The sequence below is a fragment of the Anoplopoma fimbria genome, chromosome 12 (genome assembly GCF_027596085.1).
Source record: "Anoplopoma fimbria isolate UVic2021 breed Golden Eagle Sablefish chromosome 12, Afim_UVic_2022, whole genome shotgun sequence".
NCBI classification, from domain to species: domain Eukaryota; kingdom Metazoa; phylum Chordata; class Actinopteri; order Perciformes; family Anoplopomatidae; genus Anoplopoma; species Anoplopoma fimbria.
The window spans coordinates 4,083,787-4,100,817 of record NC_072460.1 but is presented as its reverse complement, the minus strand read 5'-3'; the positions used below and the strand labels follow the sequence as shown (position 1 = coordinate 4,100,817).

Sequence of the window (17,031 nt, the reverse complement as noted above, 5' to 3'; positions counted from 1 at the left end):
TGCATTCAGGGTTACCACTGCATCTCTAGCGTCTCTGAAACTTGAAAAGTGGATATAGGAAATGGATGGATGAAAAATGGATTGGAAGGTCCGTCTCTCTGTCTTCTTTCCCCACACTTTTCCTTCCTGTAGTTTTCACATCTAGCAATCTCTGCCCACATCTCCCCTGCCTTTATATTGAACTGGTATGAAGCCAAATAGCTCTTTCCTTCTTCTGTTTATCGGGTTGGACCAGTTCTCTCTCTCTCTCCCCTTTCTTTTTTAGAAGCAGTGTGCTTCTATTTATCTGCTCTGTTGTAAATATACTGTAGGATTCTCCCTGCAGCCCTTCTTATAATTTATGGATGTTTACCTGCTATCCCAATGCTGCACATCAGTGGCTCACCCCCTGTGTGATTTTATTTTATTTTTTTCTCTATGTGTTTTTATGCACATCATGTTAAAAAGAACATCTGGATGTTTTCCTAACTGCATACACCATGTTTCACAGGTTGCATTCTTGTGTGTATTTGAAGGTGTATTAAATGTATTCTTGTGTGTGTCTGCGGGATCCTTTAATACCTCCAGACAATCAATACTCAGAAGAGCAATGTACGGCCCTATCTTCTTTTAAAAGATGCACTCCACAGAGTGGTGCGAGCCAAGAGTCGAGAAGTCAATAAAACAAAGCCGACGGTGCCCTCATTTGTTTTTTTTGGACTTTGGCATCGAGGCCTTGGAGTCTGAGTCTGTCGGCGAATATTTAGTGTCTCGTCATTTCAATACAAACAAATTAATCCTTTTTGTCAGACCTCTGGATGTGCAAAACACAAGCCCATGAATGTATTGACATCGCTCTTTGCTAAGATCTTTCCTTGTTTCTCTTTCTCAGGGCTGGTGGCGGACGAGGCCGAGGATCAGGGGTTGAGGTTATAAAAACAACAACGGAGCAAGGAAGAAAAAAACACAGAGGAAGCCGACCGCTTGGAAGCTCTTGTTTTGTATCATCATACCCTGCAGTCCTAAAAGGCACTGACTGACCCTGCAGAGGATTACACGCTCAAAAATACACACCGACACCCACTCGCTCACACCTCCCCTCAGCGCCATGTCCTCCCACCTCAACCCACCTCTTCTCATCCCCCCCATCCTCTTCCTCCTCCTCCTCTCCCTGTCCATGCCCTCCACCTCCACTCCTCCCTCCTCCCTCCTCTCCTTCCTCCCACCGGAGGGAGGCCTCACACATTTGGTGGTTCACAACAAAACGGGCGAGGTCTACCTGGGCGCTGTCAACTGGATCTACAAGCTGTCGAACAACCTGACCAAGCTCCGGAGCCATGTTACCGGCCCAGTCACGGACAACCCTCGCTGTTACCCTCCGCCCGGTGTCCAGTCCTGCCCCCATGAGCTGGTGCAGACCTCCAACGTCAATAAGCTCCTGCTACTCGATGCTGCCCACAACCGCTTGATTGCCTGCGGGAGTACTTCCCAGGGAATTTGCCAGTTCCTGCGTCTGGATGATTTGTTCAAGTTGGGCGAGCCCCACCATCGTAAAGAGCATTACCTATCCAGCGTTGCCGAGGCAGGCACCATGTCGGGTGTCGTGATCTCCCCGGCTCTTTTTGGTGGAGGTGGGAAGCTATTTGTCGGCACCCCCATCGACGGGAAATCGGAGTACTTCCCAACGCTGTCCAGCCGAAAGCTGATGTCCAACGAGGAGAACGCCGACATGTTCAGCTTCGTCTACCAGGACGAGTTTGTGTCCTCGCAGCTGAAGATTCCCTCAGACACGCTCTCCAAGTTCCCGGCGTTCGACATCTACTACATCTACGGCTTCAACAGCGAGCAGTTTGTGTATTATCTTACCTTACAGCTCGACACACAGCTCACCTCGCCAGATGCGAGCAGCGAACAGTTCTTCACCTCTAAAATTGTGCGCCTTTGCGTAGACGATCCAAAGTTCTACTCCTATGTCGAGTTCCCCATCGGCTGCACCAAGGACGGAGTGGAGTACCGCTTGGTTCAGGATGCTTATTTGGCCCAGCCAGGGACCCGTTTGGCACGTTCGCTTGGTATTCAAGAGCATGAGGAGGTTCTGTTTACTATATTCGCTCAGGGTCAGAAGAACAGAGCCAAGCCGCCCAAGGAGTCGGCTTTGTGTCTGTTCACAATGAGACGGATAAAGGAGAAGATTAAAGAGAGGATTCAGTCGTGCTACAGAGGAGAGGGGAAACTCTCCCTGCCCTGGCTGCTCAACAAGGAGCTGGGCTGCATCAACTCGGTGAGTGTTTGAGGCGATAGCTCCCAGAAGTGTTTTTTTGTGATCATCGGTAGTCATGAAAACGATGTTGTTCCTGATTGTTTTGGCTTGTGGATGTGTGTGCATGTGTTTCTAATTGGAACAGAACAGGCTTCACTACAAGTACAGTTTCTAGTTCCTGCTATAAGGTTGGATTGGGCAGTTTGTCTTGTCCTCGCCAAAAGCATTTTAGTATTCATTTTACATATTAAACTGTCCAGCTCTGAAGCCTTTACTCGTCTGTCAGTCTACATAGGTAAAAAATATGCTGTCAGTTGGCTTTGAATATTTGCACTGTGGGCGTGAAAATGAAGCTGAACTCTACTTGAAAAACAGCAAAGGCAATGTTTTGGGTGAATACCAACATTAGCCTAATGTTAAACTGAAATACCAACAAATTGTAATTTTGCCTTCATACTCTCATCGCCAAAACCAAACTCCCCCACCCTGGCAGGATGGCAGGTCACCAAAACTTCCCAAAAGTTTCCCTGGTAAGCCTGTAAGTGGAAAGTATGAATCTTGACAAATAGCTAATTGCAACTAAGTAATTTTTCCCATTCTGGTTGGGCCAAAACAACCAAAGTGTAGGTGTGATTACACATTTAGCCATTGACCAAATCCAGTATTACTGACCATTGAGAGAATGTGGCCAGAAAATACAGTATTTTCACCATGATATTCATTAAAGAATCTAAGTATTTTTTTTTTTAAATGAGTTATTTTATTAGATGCCTGAGATTTTGTTCTGCCACATAAATGTATTAATCTTGTTGTAGAACAAACTCATTTATAGCCTAATGTTAGCTTATTACGTGGCAATTGCTTTCACGCTTCAAAATTCAGAAAAGTGAAGATTATCTTGCTGAATTAACTGTGTAATTATGAATAACCTTCGTTTGTCACAGATCTTAACTGTTTTGAGCTCTTTAAAGGTTGATAAAAGAATACAGTTGATAGTCGGGCTGATTCTGACATAATTAGTTTAATAAAGTGTGTTCATGTGAACTTACCTGATGGAGAACTAAAAGAGCTAACTACACTGATTGTCAAGTAGTGCAGGTGGAAATCTCTTTACCACTGAGAGATGTGAAAAACAAGTGGAATGAAAATGAATTTATTCCATCATAATTGAATATAATTTGGTTAAAATGTATCCACAGTTTAATGGGTCTTCTCAGCCTGAGGGACAGGGCGGCTGTCTCCTGAACAATTCAGACCTTCCACAGGTTGTGGGTGGCTTGTCTTTCCTTTTCCTCATAGTTGAGCTGGCCTAAGGGTGCTTGAGAGACACTGTGCAAGCGTGTGTGTGTGTGTGTGTGTGTGTGTGTGTGTGTGTGTGTGTGTGTGTGTGTGTGTGTGTGTGTGTGTGTGTGTGTGTGTGTGTGTGTGTGTGTGTGTGTGTGAGTGTGAGTGTGAGTGTGTGAGTGTTACCCACATGTCACACACACGGCCCTGTATCCTCATGAATAATTCCCCCGGTCTCACCTTCTGTTATTCAGTCGGTGCTCCATAACAACCTGCCATAAATCTCTGGACTACTCTCTATTTCTCTCTCTCTCTCTCTCTCTCTCTCTCTCTCTCTCTCTCTCTCCCTCTCTCTGCTTTGCCTTTCTCTTTCTCTTTCACTCGAGCCCCATCCTTTGCATAAAGATGTCTTTCATTTTGCTAACCCTATTCTCCCTCCGCTCTGTCTTTTATCTGCCTTTCCCTTGCTTTGCTTCTCTTTATGCCCCTCCCCCCCAACTCCTCTCCCTGACCTCTTTGCCTTTTTAATTTTCAACCTTTAACCTACCTCTTTTTTACATGCTTGCTCCTTTTCGCTCCTCTCCATCTTCTTCCTCTCTCTCTCTCTCTCTTTCTCAAACATTCACTGTTGCACCATCTCTCTCTGCCCTCTCCTTGACTTTCCACTGAGTGATGAGGTGCAGAGTGACTTAGTGTGTAAAGCCAGTGCCGGGATGTGATCTGAAAATACAATGCGGAGAGGAACAGACGATGCCAGTGAGAGAGGGGAGGGAATGAAAGGAAGCGGGATTCGTCGGTTTTCTGGGTGGAGGGAGGGAGGAGGGGAGGATGTGCAAAGAGGGAAGTGCCGAAGACGAAAGGGAAAGGAGAAGGGGAAGATGTGAGGAAGGGTGCGACGTTACACGAATCACTGGGTTGAGAGCAGAGAGGAAAGAAACAAAGCACCGCTGTGCCTCAGAGCAGCGTCACAGAGGCTGTAGACTCCTAGTTGAAAGCTAGTTGATAGGTGTTGAAAGACTTAAAGTATTGAGAACAACACTACGGACAGGCAGCATTACAACAAGCACAGATGTGGACCTATGTTTGAATGTATATTTTGTCTTTATTCTCAGTTTAGCTAGTTTTACTACTTGATTAAAATAATAAGAAGCAGTCTTTGTCCTTTTATCCGTTATGTCATTACAGTATATGCAATGTGTCAGAAACCACTGGGGAAATTAGGGCTTGGGGGAGTTAGAATGCTCATATGGCAGCTGTAGAGATCACACCTGTGGCTATTCCATTAACCCCAAGCAGTTTGAGGGCGTCTTTTGCTCCTGTATAAGTATTTAAGTCTTCCTTAATGGCAATGGAAAAAGGACATTAATGGCTCGAAGTGGGGAGAGCCAAAAAATGTCTTTGATGAAGTATAATGCAGTCATAATAACATAAATAAGGAAAAAAATTTGAATTTCTTTAGTCATTTATTTCACAAACACATTGAAATCCACATATATACAGAGGAGTGCAGATTTTAATATTTTTTTACAGCATCTGGTTAGTGCAAATGCTGAATTTGAAATAAGACATGTTAAATAAAGTGATTTTGAGTAAACATTATTATTTTAAGCTTAGATTTGGTCACGTTTCTTGACAGAAGTGTTTGTCACACATGATTTGTTCATGGACCGTCGGAAATTAGATTTTTTACAATTTCTGGCTTACATAAACAGTGTATTTGATTTTTATAAAGAAAACGTGGCTTGATCACTCTAATCACATGTTTTAGAAATATGTTAGTGGGAAAGGCAGCCATGTTTTCTTGTTAAATGGAAGAAAGCCACTGTCTGTGTTCAGCTGGCGGTGATAATATGTGACTTCCAGGAAGTTCTTTAATGTTATATCTATGAATTACATTTTCTTTCTAAAAGTGGACAACAACATCATGGCTCCTCTGTCACAAGCCAACCAGCGCAGTGCGAGCGCCATGTGGCCTTGTAGTATAAAGTATACTATATGTGCATGTGATTATGCTAATGAGCATACAGTTACATGATCGTCCTTTATGGCCATCTGTCGTTCCGCGTGTGATCGATGAAGGTCGAGTCAGCCGAGCTCGCTCTGGGACGCCATGGTGATGGATTTTTCATCTCCTCGTAGGGGCATTTAAAGCGTTTCCTGATGAGAGCGGTGACGGCCCTCTGCCTCTGAGCCAGTGTCATGTGGAAACTTTCACATGGGCTCGTTTCTAGAGACAAGGTCGGGTCAAGTCAGTCAACACTCAGACACTCCACTTTACCTGGAGGCTGTCAAACTTCATCACGGTGCACAGCACTTGAGAAAATCATTTTCTAAAAAAAGTGCTCTAGGAAGATCAATAAAATATTTTTAGTATTGTCAAAAGATGTCAAACTTTTCACCTTCATTACAAATCTTTATAGAACTCTCACTTCCCTAAGGCAGCGGATTATTATCGACTACTTGCATCGGGTTTATAGCTACTGAAAGGAGAGGCTTTATGTTGACAATTTCACACACTGTCTCAAATTGACTTGAGTTCAGTCCAAGTCCAATTCCAATCTATCTCTTTTGACTCAGGTAGAGAGAAAGTCATTTGTTCAGTCTATGAGGGTTTCCACAATGTCACCCCTGATTTGAAAGGAGATTCAGCCCTCCTGTTTAAGTATATTTAGGACCCGCAGAATGCAACTCATATGAAACCTACAGAACAAGAGAGCTGCATGGCCAGCAAGTGGGACATTTTATTTAGACTTGTGTTACAAAGTCTTGTCACATTTCAGAGGTCTGCGTGCTTGCCTTGTGGTCAGAAACGGCAGAATGAATGTGTTGTATGAGGGGGAAGTAGCTATTAAACTAAAACCCGAGTCTTAACTTATACAACCATACTGTATGTATGTACGTCTCCAGGGATATAAGCCATATAGATGAGCAGCTATTTCTAACTTCAGACCTTATCTACAGAGCAAAGATGGGGCTCAGGTGTAGCGTGTGGAGTGAAAACCCAAGAACAGCCTTGGGTTCATCTGGAGTTTAGCTGTATATAGAAACAACTTCAGAATAAAGTCAGACTTCCCTCGTCAATGTCAAAATACATATATCTGCATCTCTTTTTAAATATGAAAACAATGACAACCATATCTCCTCACTAAACTCCTTATGTCTCCAGGTTGTCATCTGTCCGTCATTTGGTGGTCAAAGGTCAAGGTCACTCAGAACCATCTTTAAGGAATTTCTTTCCATTTGGCACAAAGCGTCCACTGTGACTTAAGTATCAACTGAATAGTATTTGGCGGTCAAAGGTCACTGTGACCTCACAAAACAAGTTTTTTTGGGCCATTACTCAAGAATTCATATGACAATTCAACACAGAGAAGGATACAATGATAAAGTGATGACTTTTTGGACAGGTGTCCTTCTGCCGTAGGTCAGTTTGGCAAACGTATTGAGTTGGACAGAATGTATTCAATAGTAGATGCTCCTTGTTGTCCGGTGGCTGAACGGCCCTCTGACTCCCTCTAAAGCTGACTTGGGTTATTTTTATAAATGAAATGTACTTGTTAAGGTTAGGGTTAGAAAAACGAAACATTGCACTCAACAAAGAACCCTTTAGACAACAATAACAGTTCAGTTCGTGTCCCACTGTGCACAATATCTAATAACATCTCTGCCACAATGTCATTTGATGTCAAAATATCAATTCAAGTCATGTCAGATTGTACAATGGTTACACACTAATGAAAAAAAGCAAGGGTTTCTTTTTTGTCAGAGTCCCCAAAACTTTTTAAATTCTGCATCGTTTCATTGCCTGTTTCGATTGGTTGGTTTGTCTTACAGCTCGATCTAGGACCGCCGTTTTGGATTCCTATCCAAATGTTTTTACCACAGTTATTTTTCTCAGGACTGTCGACTTTCAGCTCAGACATCACAAAACCACACAGTGTACAGGGGCCTTAACTGTAGTCCAGCCAGTACACTAAGAGTGAACAATAACATCTGACTAAATGTCAGACCTCATGCTAATGCTTATATGTAATATTAATGTAATATTATTTTGTCCTTTTCTGCCAAACTTAGTTTTTGATGCACAATGTATGAAAGCAAACGCAACAAAATTTCAAAGTAAAAGTCCAATACACATTTTCCATGGTACAAAATAGTTGTTATCACACAGTTATGCTTTTAATTGTATATTGTAAACAACATTATGGATATGCTGTCACTACCGCTGCTTTCATATGTTGTAAACCTTAGTATCAGCTTCACTTTGCAGCACGATTATGTTCTTTTTCTTCTCTTTAACAAAGCGCCTTAGTAGATCTCACACTCTGATTACTCTGGCAACAGCCGGTTAGTGTGTCCCTGCGTCACCCTGATTCCTCTTGGGTTTGGGTGAGCCTCTTTCTCCCCCGCCGCCACGCCACGCCGGGTGCGGCTCTCTCCACGTGCATCTTTATGTCCGACTCATTATCAGGAAGAGGACGTAGTTGGCCTTCTGGGAGTTAAACTGAGTGGTGGGTGACCTTCGCCTGCTGCAGGCTGCCGTCCAGCTCTACAGCTCTGTGAGCAGGCCGACCCGGCAACGCTACGGCCTCGGCATGACTAATGAGACCGATTCAGACAGAGAGAAGGAGATACTATCCTCTGTGTGTTTGCCCGTGTGTGTGTTTAGGACTCACTTTATCACCCTTTTTCTAAGTCTCTCCGTATACTTCACCGAGTGCTCATTTGTGTGTGTGTGTGTGTGTGTGTGTGTGTGTGTGTGTGTGTGTGTGTGTGTGTGTGTGTGTGTGTGTGTGTGTGTGTGTGTGTGTGTGTGTGTGTGTGTGTGTGTGTGTGTGTGTGTGTGTGTGTGTGTGTGTGCCTACCTTATCCTGGCCTCCAAAGAAGAGTGGGGAAAAAACAACAACAGAGGAAACAAACAGAGGAAAAGGGGCTGATAATAAGAAGTGTGTGTGTGTGTGTGTGTGTGTGTGTGTGTGTGTGTGTGTGTTGCTGCATTGTCTGCAGCACCACAAGGTGGACGTCAGTGGGAAAATTGGCTGCAATAACATAGTGCAAAAAGACCCTTTTGTTACTGCCCCCTCTGTCTCTGAATCTACCTCTCTCTCTCTCTCTCTCTCTCTCTCTCTCGCTCACTCCGTCTCTATTTTTCTCCGGGCATAATAGTGTTTATTAATATTTATCAGTGTTGATCACTGCTGGCCAGGATTGCAGTCTATTCTATTCCTATTCCTGTGGCATTTTGTTTTGTGTCTTCCAGGCGGCTGGTGGTGTGTGTGTGTGTGTGTGTGTGTGTGTGTGTGTGTGTGTGTGTGTGTGTGTGTGTGTGTGTGTGTGTGTGTGTGTGTGTGTGTGTGTGTGTGTGTGTGTGTGGCACTCACTGTTTCATTCTCTCTCTATCTCTCTATTGTATCTTCAGTCTCATTAGCGTTAGCTTGTGCCTTAGTGGATGGATCAGCCACACATTGCATCATGCCTGCTGGGTGGGGAATATCAAGGCTCCAATGGCTTTGCTTAGATCCTGCACACTTATATTTCCTAAGAAATTGTCATAGCAAAGTTGTTTGCTTTATAATGACCTTACAATGACCTATACACAATCTCTTATGCCAGCTAGTAGATGCATTTGGATATAACATATCGAGCAGGGAAGATATTTCAGGTATTTAGGATACCAGACGTAAAAAAGATGAGCTAGTTTGTTAATAAATAGCTGGCTCTTTGAAGTTTGCATAATAAGGTGCAGTGTTTGGTCCCTTTTGTAATGACTGAATCTGTGTTTTACATCTCACAGTCATTTTGATATGACAAACAAAAAAAGAATTAAAAATAAATAAAAAAATAATAATTAAGTTTTCAAAATGAAAATGCAATCTGTTAGTATTGTTTGATTTTTTTTTTTTTTGGCCCAGGGAATAAGCTGTAAATGCAACACAGACATTATTATCACCTCACAAAATTGTCATAGCAAAACTGTTTGCAAACAGATTCCTACTCGCATCACATTACATCCAGCAGACAGGAAGCAACATTAGCATTCATTTGGAGTCGGGTCTCCGGTGAATGTTAAGTCCGATCACTCTACTTTAAGCTCCTTTCGTTTTCCACCAACTCCTGGGGGAAATATCTGTTTCTGCAGCTGCTAAATGCTTGGCTGTATACACCAGCAAGTTGCAATTGTTATCTGTATGTTTAGTGCTGGACATGTAGGTTTTTCTTTTTTTTTAGCTTAAAACAGCATTCGTGACTGCTTTTACAGTTTAAAGTTACTGTGAGGAACGTTTAACTGCTTATGAAACAGGCTCAATTTAACACTGAGGCCTCCATATGATCTACATAAGTAAACAAGACCATCTCGAAGAAGATTTGCTCTTTCTATATACTTATTCTTAATCCTTGTCAGAAGTCGGAAGCTCTGGTGGGAGGAGGAGAGCTCGGTGCCTGGCAACAGCATCTCCTCCTCCGGCGAGGAGCAGAGCTTCGCCTGGCTGCTCCGCCGGCCCCCGCCTGGGAGCCAACACTGACACCACGCTGCTGGAGACTCAGGCCGTATTGCTTGAACCGCTGGAGGGAAGGGAGGCTCGTGAGAACCAGAACCAGGAACTGCGCGTAGCAGACTGTCGGACCCCTGCTGCAGTAAAAATTGGTGGTTTTCCAAAGGGTATCTAGTGCACTAAATTCTATCGCTTCTGTCCACAGGGACCGTGAAAAAACACCAAATTAAAGTCACTTGTAGGAGCTTTTACCTCCGTCTCAGAAGCCAACGTGTTCTTGATATTGTTTCTTGAAGAGCAGGTGAAAGAACCCTGAAAATATACGCCGTTATCTCAGAAGTGTTATCAAGAAACCAACGTTTTTGTGACTCAGTGGGAGACTAAGTGACTTGTAAGGATGAATTCTGTCTGGCAGGGCCGTGATGAATACATGCAGCGGTGGGGTGAATTGCTGTCAAATGCTGTCTAGAATACAGCCCATTGAGGGAAACACTTTTTGATGAGGTGCAGTTTTCACTCCCGCCCCTTGAGACATTTTGATGCATGATGATGCAGCAAAATATGAAACACCTTTGAGGCATTTTAATGACTCCAGCTTCACATATATGCTTTAGTCTTGTGATATTTTCCGCCTCAGGCTGAAGCATGCTGTGTCCACCATGCTGTGAAATCTTCCTATATTATAGTGGTTTCTCAATTGGGGAATTTCTCCGATCCAACAGCACAGTATGAATGGTGGCTGTGAACTAAATCTACTGCACACTGGTGTTCATTGTTAACTCTAGCACTTGACAAAATGGATAAATGGCTGCTATAGGCTCACAAGAGTGTCAGCTTGTCATGGATTTGGAGCGTTTCAGAGCTTGTGGCTGCTTAGCTTTAAAGCTGTGTGAATCGGACCTTGTGAGTTGGACGCTGAGCAGAAACGGTGATGCTGCAGCAACTTTAACACTCTGAACACCAAGCAGTTTCAGGTTTGTTTTTGCTCTGTAGCCTTGATTTTCACTGCAATGTATTGTGAAGTCTTGCACCTCTTTGGAAACCATGACAAGAAGTGGAGGGATCCTAAGAGTGTCTTTTGTGCAGTATAACACAGTAACGATGCCATCAATTATAAAAAGAAAGAAACGCAAGTTCAATTTCTTTGATTATTTATTTCACAAAAATTGGCAAACAATGGAGTCTATATACAGTACCAGTCAAAAGTTTGGACACACCTTCTCATTCAACTACTTTGAAGAATGTAAAATATAAAACATATTCTGGTTTGTTGAGCATTTGTTTGTTTACCACATAATTCCATATGTGTTCCTTCATAGTTTGGATGTCTTCAATATTAATCTACAATGTAGAAAAAAATAAGAATAAAGAAAAACCATTGAATGAGAAGGTGTGTCCAAACTTTTGACTGCTACTGTATGTTGACCAAATTACCCATTTTCTTCTGTTTTCCATAAAGTATATGAGCTGTACTTAATTACATTAATATATAATACAACCCTATTTAATCATCTACTGTTATTTTCTTAATTGATGTACTTTATTTGAATATTCTTTCTATTTCTTCTGCCCTGTGCCATATGTCACCACACTATTTAGAATATTCTAGACGGAGATACAAAAAAAGACATAAATATATGGTCTTATACAGAACCAGTCAAAAGTCTGGACACACTTTATCATTCAACTACTTTGAAGAATCTAAAATATAAAACATATTCTGGTTTGTTGAGCATTTGTTTGTTTACCACATAATTCCATATGTGTTCCTTCATAGTTTGAATGTCTTCAATATTAATCTACAATGTAGAAAAAAAGTTAAATAAAAATAGTGAAAAAAACATTGAATGAGAAGGTGTGTCCAAACTTTTGACCGGTACTGTATCCAACATTGTTCCAAGTGCCAACAAGTATGAAAACAAATATGGAGGCTCCACATGCTATATACAGTATATCGAGCTATTCATGTTTTCACAACCTCTACTTACAGCCTTTCCTGTTGTTTCCTGACCTTTCCTCAATGAAATACAATGTTCAGCAGCCTGCTGTTCAGATGAAGTTTCACAGAATTTTTGTCACGTGATTGTTGGTCTCATCTGAGTCAACCATGGCTTCCTTGATAGGCTGAGGAGCACAGAACGTAACACTTTTTACAGGATCTGGTTTAGAATGAACGGTTTATTCGGGGCATAATGAGATGAATGAGACATGTGGAGTCAAATGCTTTTGATAGCATGTCACAATTTTAAGCTTAGTTTCGGTTGCTTGTCTGTCGGAAGCATTCGTCACACATGATGTGTTCAAAGATCATCGGAAAAATGCATATATGACGGTTATGACGTGGAATTAGACGTGGTTAGGTGGTGAAACAATTCACTAAAACCTAAGCTATACTGGTGTCCTTGTTAAATATCATTTATGAGTCCACCGAACAATCTGCTCGGAGGGAGCAGAACTCGCTCAATGTTGAATTCGTACCTTCAATAGCTGCTTAAGCAACGACTTCTTCCCTTTACCCAAACCTGTGCACACTCACAAACTGCTGACCTGCAGCATCTAACCCGTGTGTAATTATTTATTGATGGGAATTTACACTATGTTAGTATATGTTTATGTGGGTTCATGACAGACATGAATGCATGCATGCATGTTTGTGCACTCACGTGTATTTGTGTCTTTAATTATTCACGTGTGCATGTGTGAACGCAGGGGTGTTGTAAGTGTCTGTAGAGCTGTCCGTGCCGAGCAGTGTTTGGGTTTTCCTGCTAGCCGCTCACCAGAAGCTGTGAGGCGAGTTGAAGCTCAAAGACATGATTTGGCGTCATATTTTCCTGTGTAGGTGTGGAAATGCGTGCATACACACACTCACACACACACACACACTCACACACACACACTCACACACACACACACACACACACACAAACACACGCACATTTGGCAGAAAACAGCTATTATTGAGAAAGAGTGGAAAGTTTACATCTGAAATGAAAGTCACCATATTTACCAAGCTCTTCGTCAGCATTTCATCAGCATGACCTATATCCCAAAACATTTATGGAAAAAAAAAACCCTCACTAATACTAGTTCTAAACATCCAGTGATTTTTTTTTTTGTTCCAAAATCGCATGAGTTTCCAGCAGGGATGTTGATAATTAACCTCCAATAACAATTTTGTTTGATTAATGCTTTCAGTTAAAAGTGCTACATACATCTGATGCATTTTATTTAAATGCAACAATTCCTACAAGTATTGTCTCTGAAAAATGAACTCTGAGGGGCAGCTTGTCACTAGACTAACAATAGCTGGTCCACCTTAAAGGTCAGCCCACCTTAAACATGGCTGGGTAAGATAAGATAAGATAAGATAAGATAATCCTTTATTAGTCCCGCAGCAGGGAAATTTGCAGGCTTACAGCAGCATAGAGTAAAGTGCACACAAGAGACATAGTAGAAGAAAGACAAGATAAAAGTAAAAAATGAAAATAAAAAAATAAGCAATTAAGCAAGTATTATAAATAAGCAATAACAAATAGTAGAAAATCAACAATAACTGAAATATTATATTTACAGACAGAAAAAACTATTTTAACTATTATTGCACAGTGTAATGTATTGCACAGGTTTTTATTGTCATGCAGACACAAAGTGTGTACACTGGACATGTTTAGTTTAAAAAATATATCTCAAATTTGTGAGCCAGCCAACAACAGAAGTCGGTCTCGGACTCATAATTCCTTAAAATTGTGTTTAATAAACCATTACACTGTGCGTACCGCCATCTGCATGTATGTGTGTACTTGGAGCATACGTGTCTGTATTCTCAGCACATCCTGTTCTATCTCAGCTCGTGCCCGTCACTCTCTCCTATCAACACACAGTTCTTTATCTTCCAGGCTCCCATATTTGGGTGAATCCCTGCAGTGGTACGTTGTAATTGGATTAAAGCTGTCAGGGATGGCTTTAGTTCAGATTATACAGATTATAGTCCGCAGTGCTCAGATGGACACAGCGCGCTTTAAAGAGCATCATCTGGCTTGTGATACACAGAGGGAGCATTTTGGGCGAACGTGCAGATGTGATGTTTGCCTACATTTGGTAAATGTAGGCCAAAAAAGTAGCAGATGTGTCGCAGCTGGCAGAGGTGGATCAAAAACACAGCAGAGTACAGTGGAGAGGAGATCGGCTAATACATGCAAATATTGTGCAATTACAAATATCAATAAAGAAAGTTGGAAGACTACAACAATAACAAATCGGTATCTGACTCAAATCCAGCTGAGCCTGAAACTATTTACCTTTTTACAACCTCTACTTCCATCCTGTTTTGTCCTCTCCTCTCTGGTCCCTGTGACCAGCCTGCATTTCAGTCAAATAGTCCCTGATTTTTTTTGTCACGTGACTGTTGGTCTAAGCCCAGTCACTCATGGCTTCAACGTTTGGCTGAGGAGCGCAGAATTTAATGTTTTACAGGATTTGGTTCGTGCATAAGTTTTATTTTTTACAACAATTTAATTGAGACATGTAGGATAAAGTGATTTTGATGAAATATCACAATTTTAAGCTCAGATTTGGTTGTTTTTTCTTACGGAAACATTTGCCAGAAGTAATTTTTCAAAGGACCGTTATGAATCTGAAAATCTATGGGATGTTTTATCTAAAAATAAAATAAAAATAATGCCTTTCAAATACTTTGGTGGGTTTGGTATTCTTGTAGACATATAGAAAAGTCACTCAGCCTCACTATTCCACAAACACATACATAAAGATGAAAATACACATGTACAGCAGGCAAATATATTCAATGCATCTCTGCTGTCAACAAAACATGTACTGTGCCAGAAACGCAACACGCCAGCCCCGGAGCCTTCCATGTGGAATTGGCCCAGTGGAAGGCCGAGGCTATCTGGGGTGAAGCGAGCCGCTGTCCCACTGTGGCACATTAACCTATATGGCCAACTGACACTGACTGTTGGAGCCGAGCCCTCTCTTCCCACAGAGCTCTGTCTCTCTGGGATTCCTCTACTGTGTACGTTTTGTTTTTCTGCACACCTCCGTGAAACTATGACCCAGAAACGTTTCCCACCGGGATTCAGTCATCACAAACGATTTAAAATCTGCTCCACCTTTTTTTTTTTTTTTTTTAAATTAACCAGTGTGGCACTTCAAGTGATCAACTCGCATTCACCATCCAGCCTCCTCATTTAAACTCTGCAATTAAACCAATTATCCCAAAAGAGTGTTTCAAGGTGTTTTTAAAGTATATTGAGTGTGACCAATATTGGAGCTGATGAAGCCTTCTGCATGCACAGAGCAATGTGTTGAATAATGGAGGAAGGAAAAGGGACAGGAAGTAGGACGACTGGTAAAATAGCTCGATTAGTGCCAGGCCTGGGCAGATGTTTTATTTTTATTTTTGACTTGCATGTGTTGTGCAAATGCAGATAGTCAGGTGAGTAAAGAACAGGGAGTCTTGAAATGTTGGGAGAATTGTGGGACTTAAACACACATGGGATTTGCTGTTTTACACAAAACAGACAAAATCTTCCAGATTTTCCAGACCTAGTTTTGCAATCACTAAATAGTTTCACACACACACACACACACACACACACACACACACACACACACACACACACACACACACACACACACACACACACACACACACACACGTTCACACTTCATGGTCGCCGTAGGTCAGTCAAGTTTTGTATGTTTTTCATTAAAAAAAGGCTTCAGCTCCTCGCTTTGGCACATCTGTTTTCAATCATGGGGTGGGTTAAGGAAGTGGAGAAAAAGAAAGAGATAGATGGAAGGAACGAGATAAAAGAATGAAGGAATCCATGAATGAGAGATAGAAGAAGGGGATGATGAAACCAACAGAGCAAGGAAACGAATGAATCTAGCAGCAAAATTAAAGCGTTGATCTCTTGGCATCCCAGCTATTCCTCTGTCTCTGACCTATGGGGCTGAAGTGTCTCTCTCCCTCTCTCTCTTTTTGCCTGCAGCTTTTCGTTCCAGCAGAGCACATCTCCTTGCTGCCAGGCTCTCCTTCCATCTCCAATTTAATGCTCCTCATTTCACCCCAGCCAAAACAACAGATGCTGAAATGTCAAAGGGCCTTCCGTTAACTCATGAACTTGCAGAAAAGTTAAAAAAAATAATAAAAACATTTACCAAAAAGATAGAAAGCACCAGGCCAATGATGGCTTGTTCTGTCTGCAAAACTCCTCAGCAGGCAGTTCCTTCTCATGTCAGTTATTGAGAAACCAAATAGTACCCAGTGGTCTCTGGAAAAGCAGGAATGCCAGTTCCACCAAGAAGGTCAAACGTTCAGCTGTTTTGCAGGATGTGTGAGAGTGTGAAGGGAAAGACTGGTCTGAAAGGGATTTGGATGCTTTTTGTAGATAAGATGCCCGATCAGAAAACAAAATATATCTTATTTTTTTACTTGTTTTTAGATTTTTTGCAATGGTTAAGACAATGTTGAATTTGACTTCCTCCAGTATTATAACCAACAGTGATGTACCAAACATACAAACCTACTAAAAAGGAAAACATTACTTTTGGGGAAATTGGTGAAAGTTAATTATGTGGAGTTTTCTCCATTCTTCATTCAGCGTCTCCACGAGGGATCGTTGAATGAATTCAAACATTTGCAAGGCAGATTTTGGGGGAATATTTACGAATCTGCATACTTAACATTCGCTGGTAATTATCTTTCAAAGGAAAGCCTGGAATGTTGCGGTGAAAGCTGCATTTGGTAAAATTTTATGAAAATATTCAGATTTGCTCAAATTCCACAGTGGTCCTTACGCAATCAGGACCAGTAAGAGTAGAGGGGCTCTAATCCAGGGTCAATCACTTTATGTTCATTCCCATGAAACTGTCCAACTACAGAACGACAAAGTATTCAACCCGGCTGCCAAGTTGAAAACAGGCAAGCCAAAACCAAGCATCACCCACCGGCTGTAGCGAATTCTCATTTTACGGATAAACAGTGCAAAAAAC

At 41.8% G+C, this 17,031-nt stretch overlaps 1 protein-coding gene across 1 annotated transcript in view; it reads left to right on the top strand.

The window, feature by feature from the left end:
* Positions 1 to 943: 943 nt before the first annotated feature.
* LOC129099219 (plexin-A1-like) overlaps positions 944 to 17,031 on the top strand; it is a 207,757-nt gene continuing 191,669 nt past the window's right edge. Inside the window, exon 1 of the mRNA XM_054608357.1 lies at positions 944 to 2,260. Within this exon, the coding sequence (XP_054464332.1) occupies positions 1,088 to 2,260 (1,173 nt within the window). The 5' untranslated portion in view covers positions 944 to 1,087. The remainder of the gene's footprint in view (positions 2,261 to 17,031) is intronic.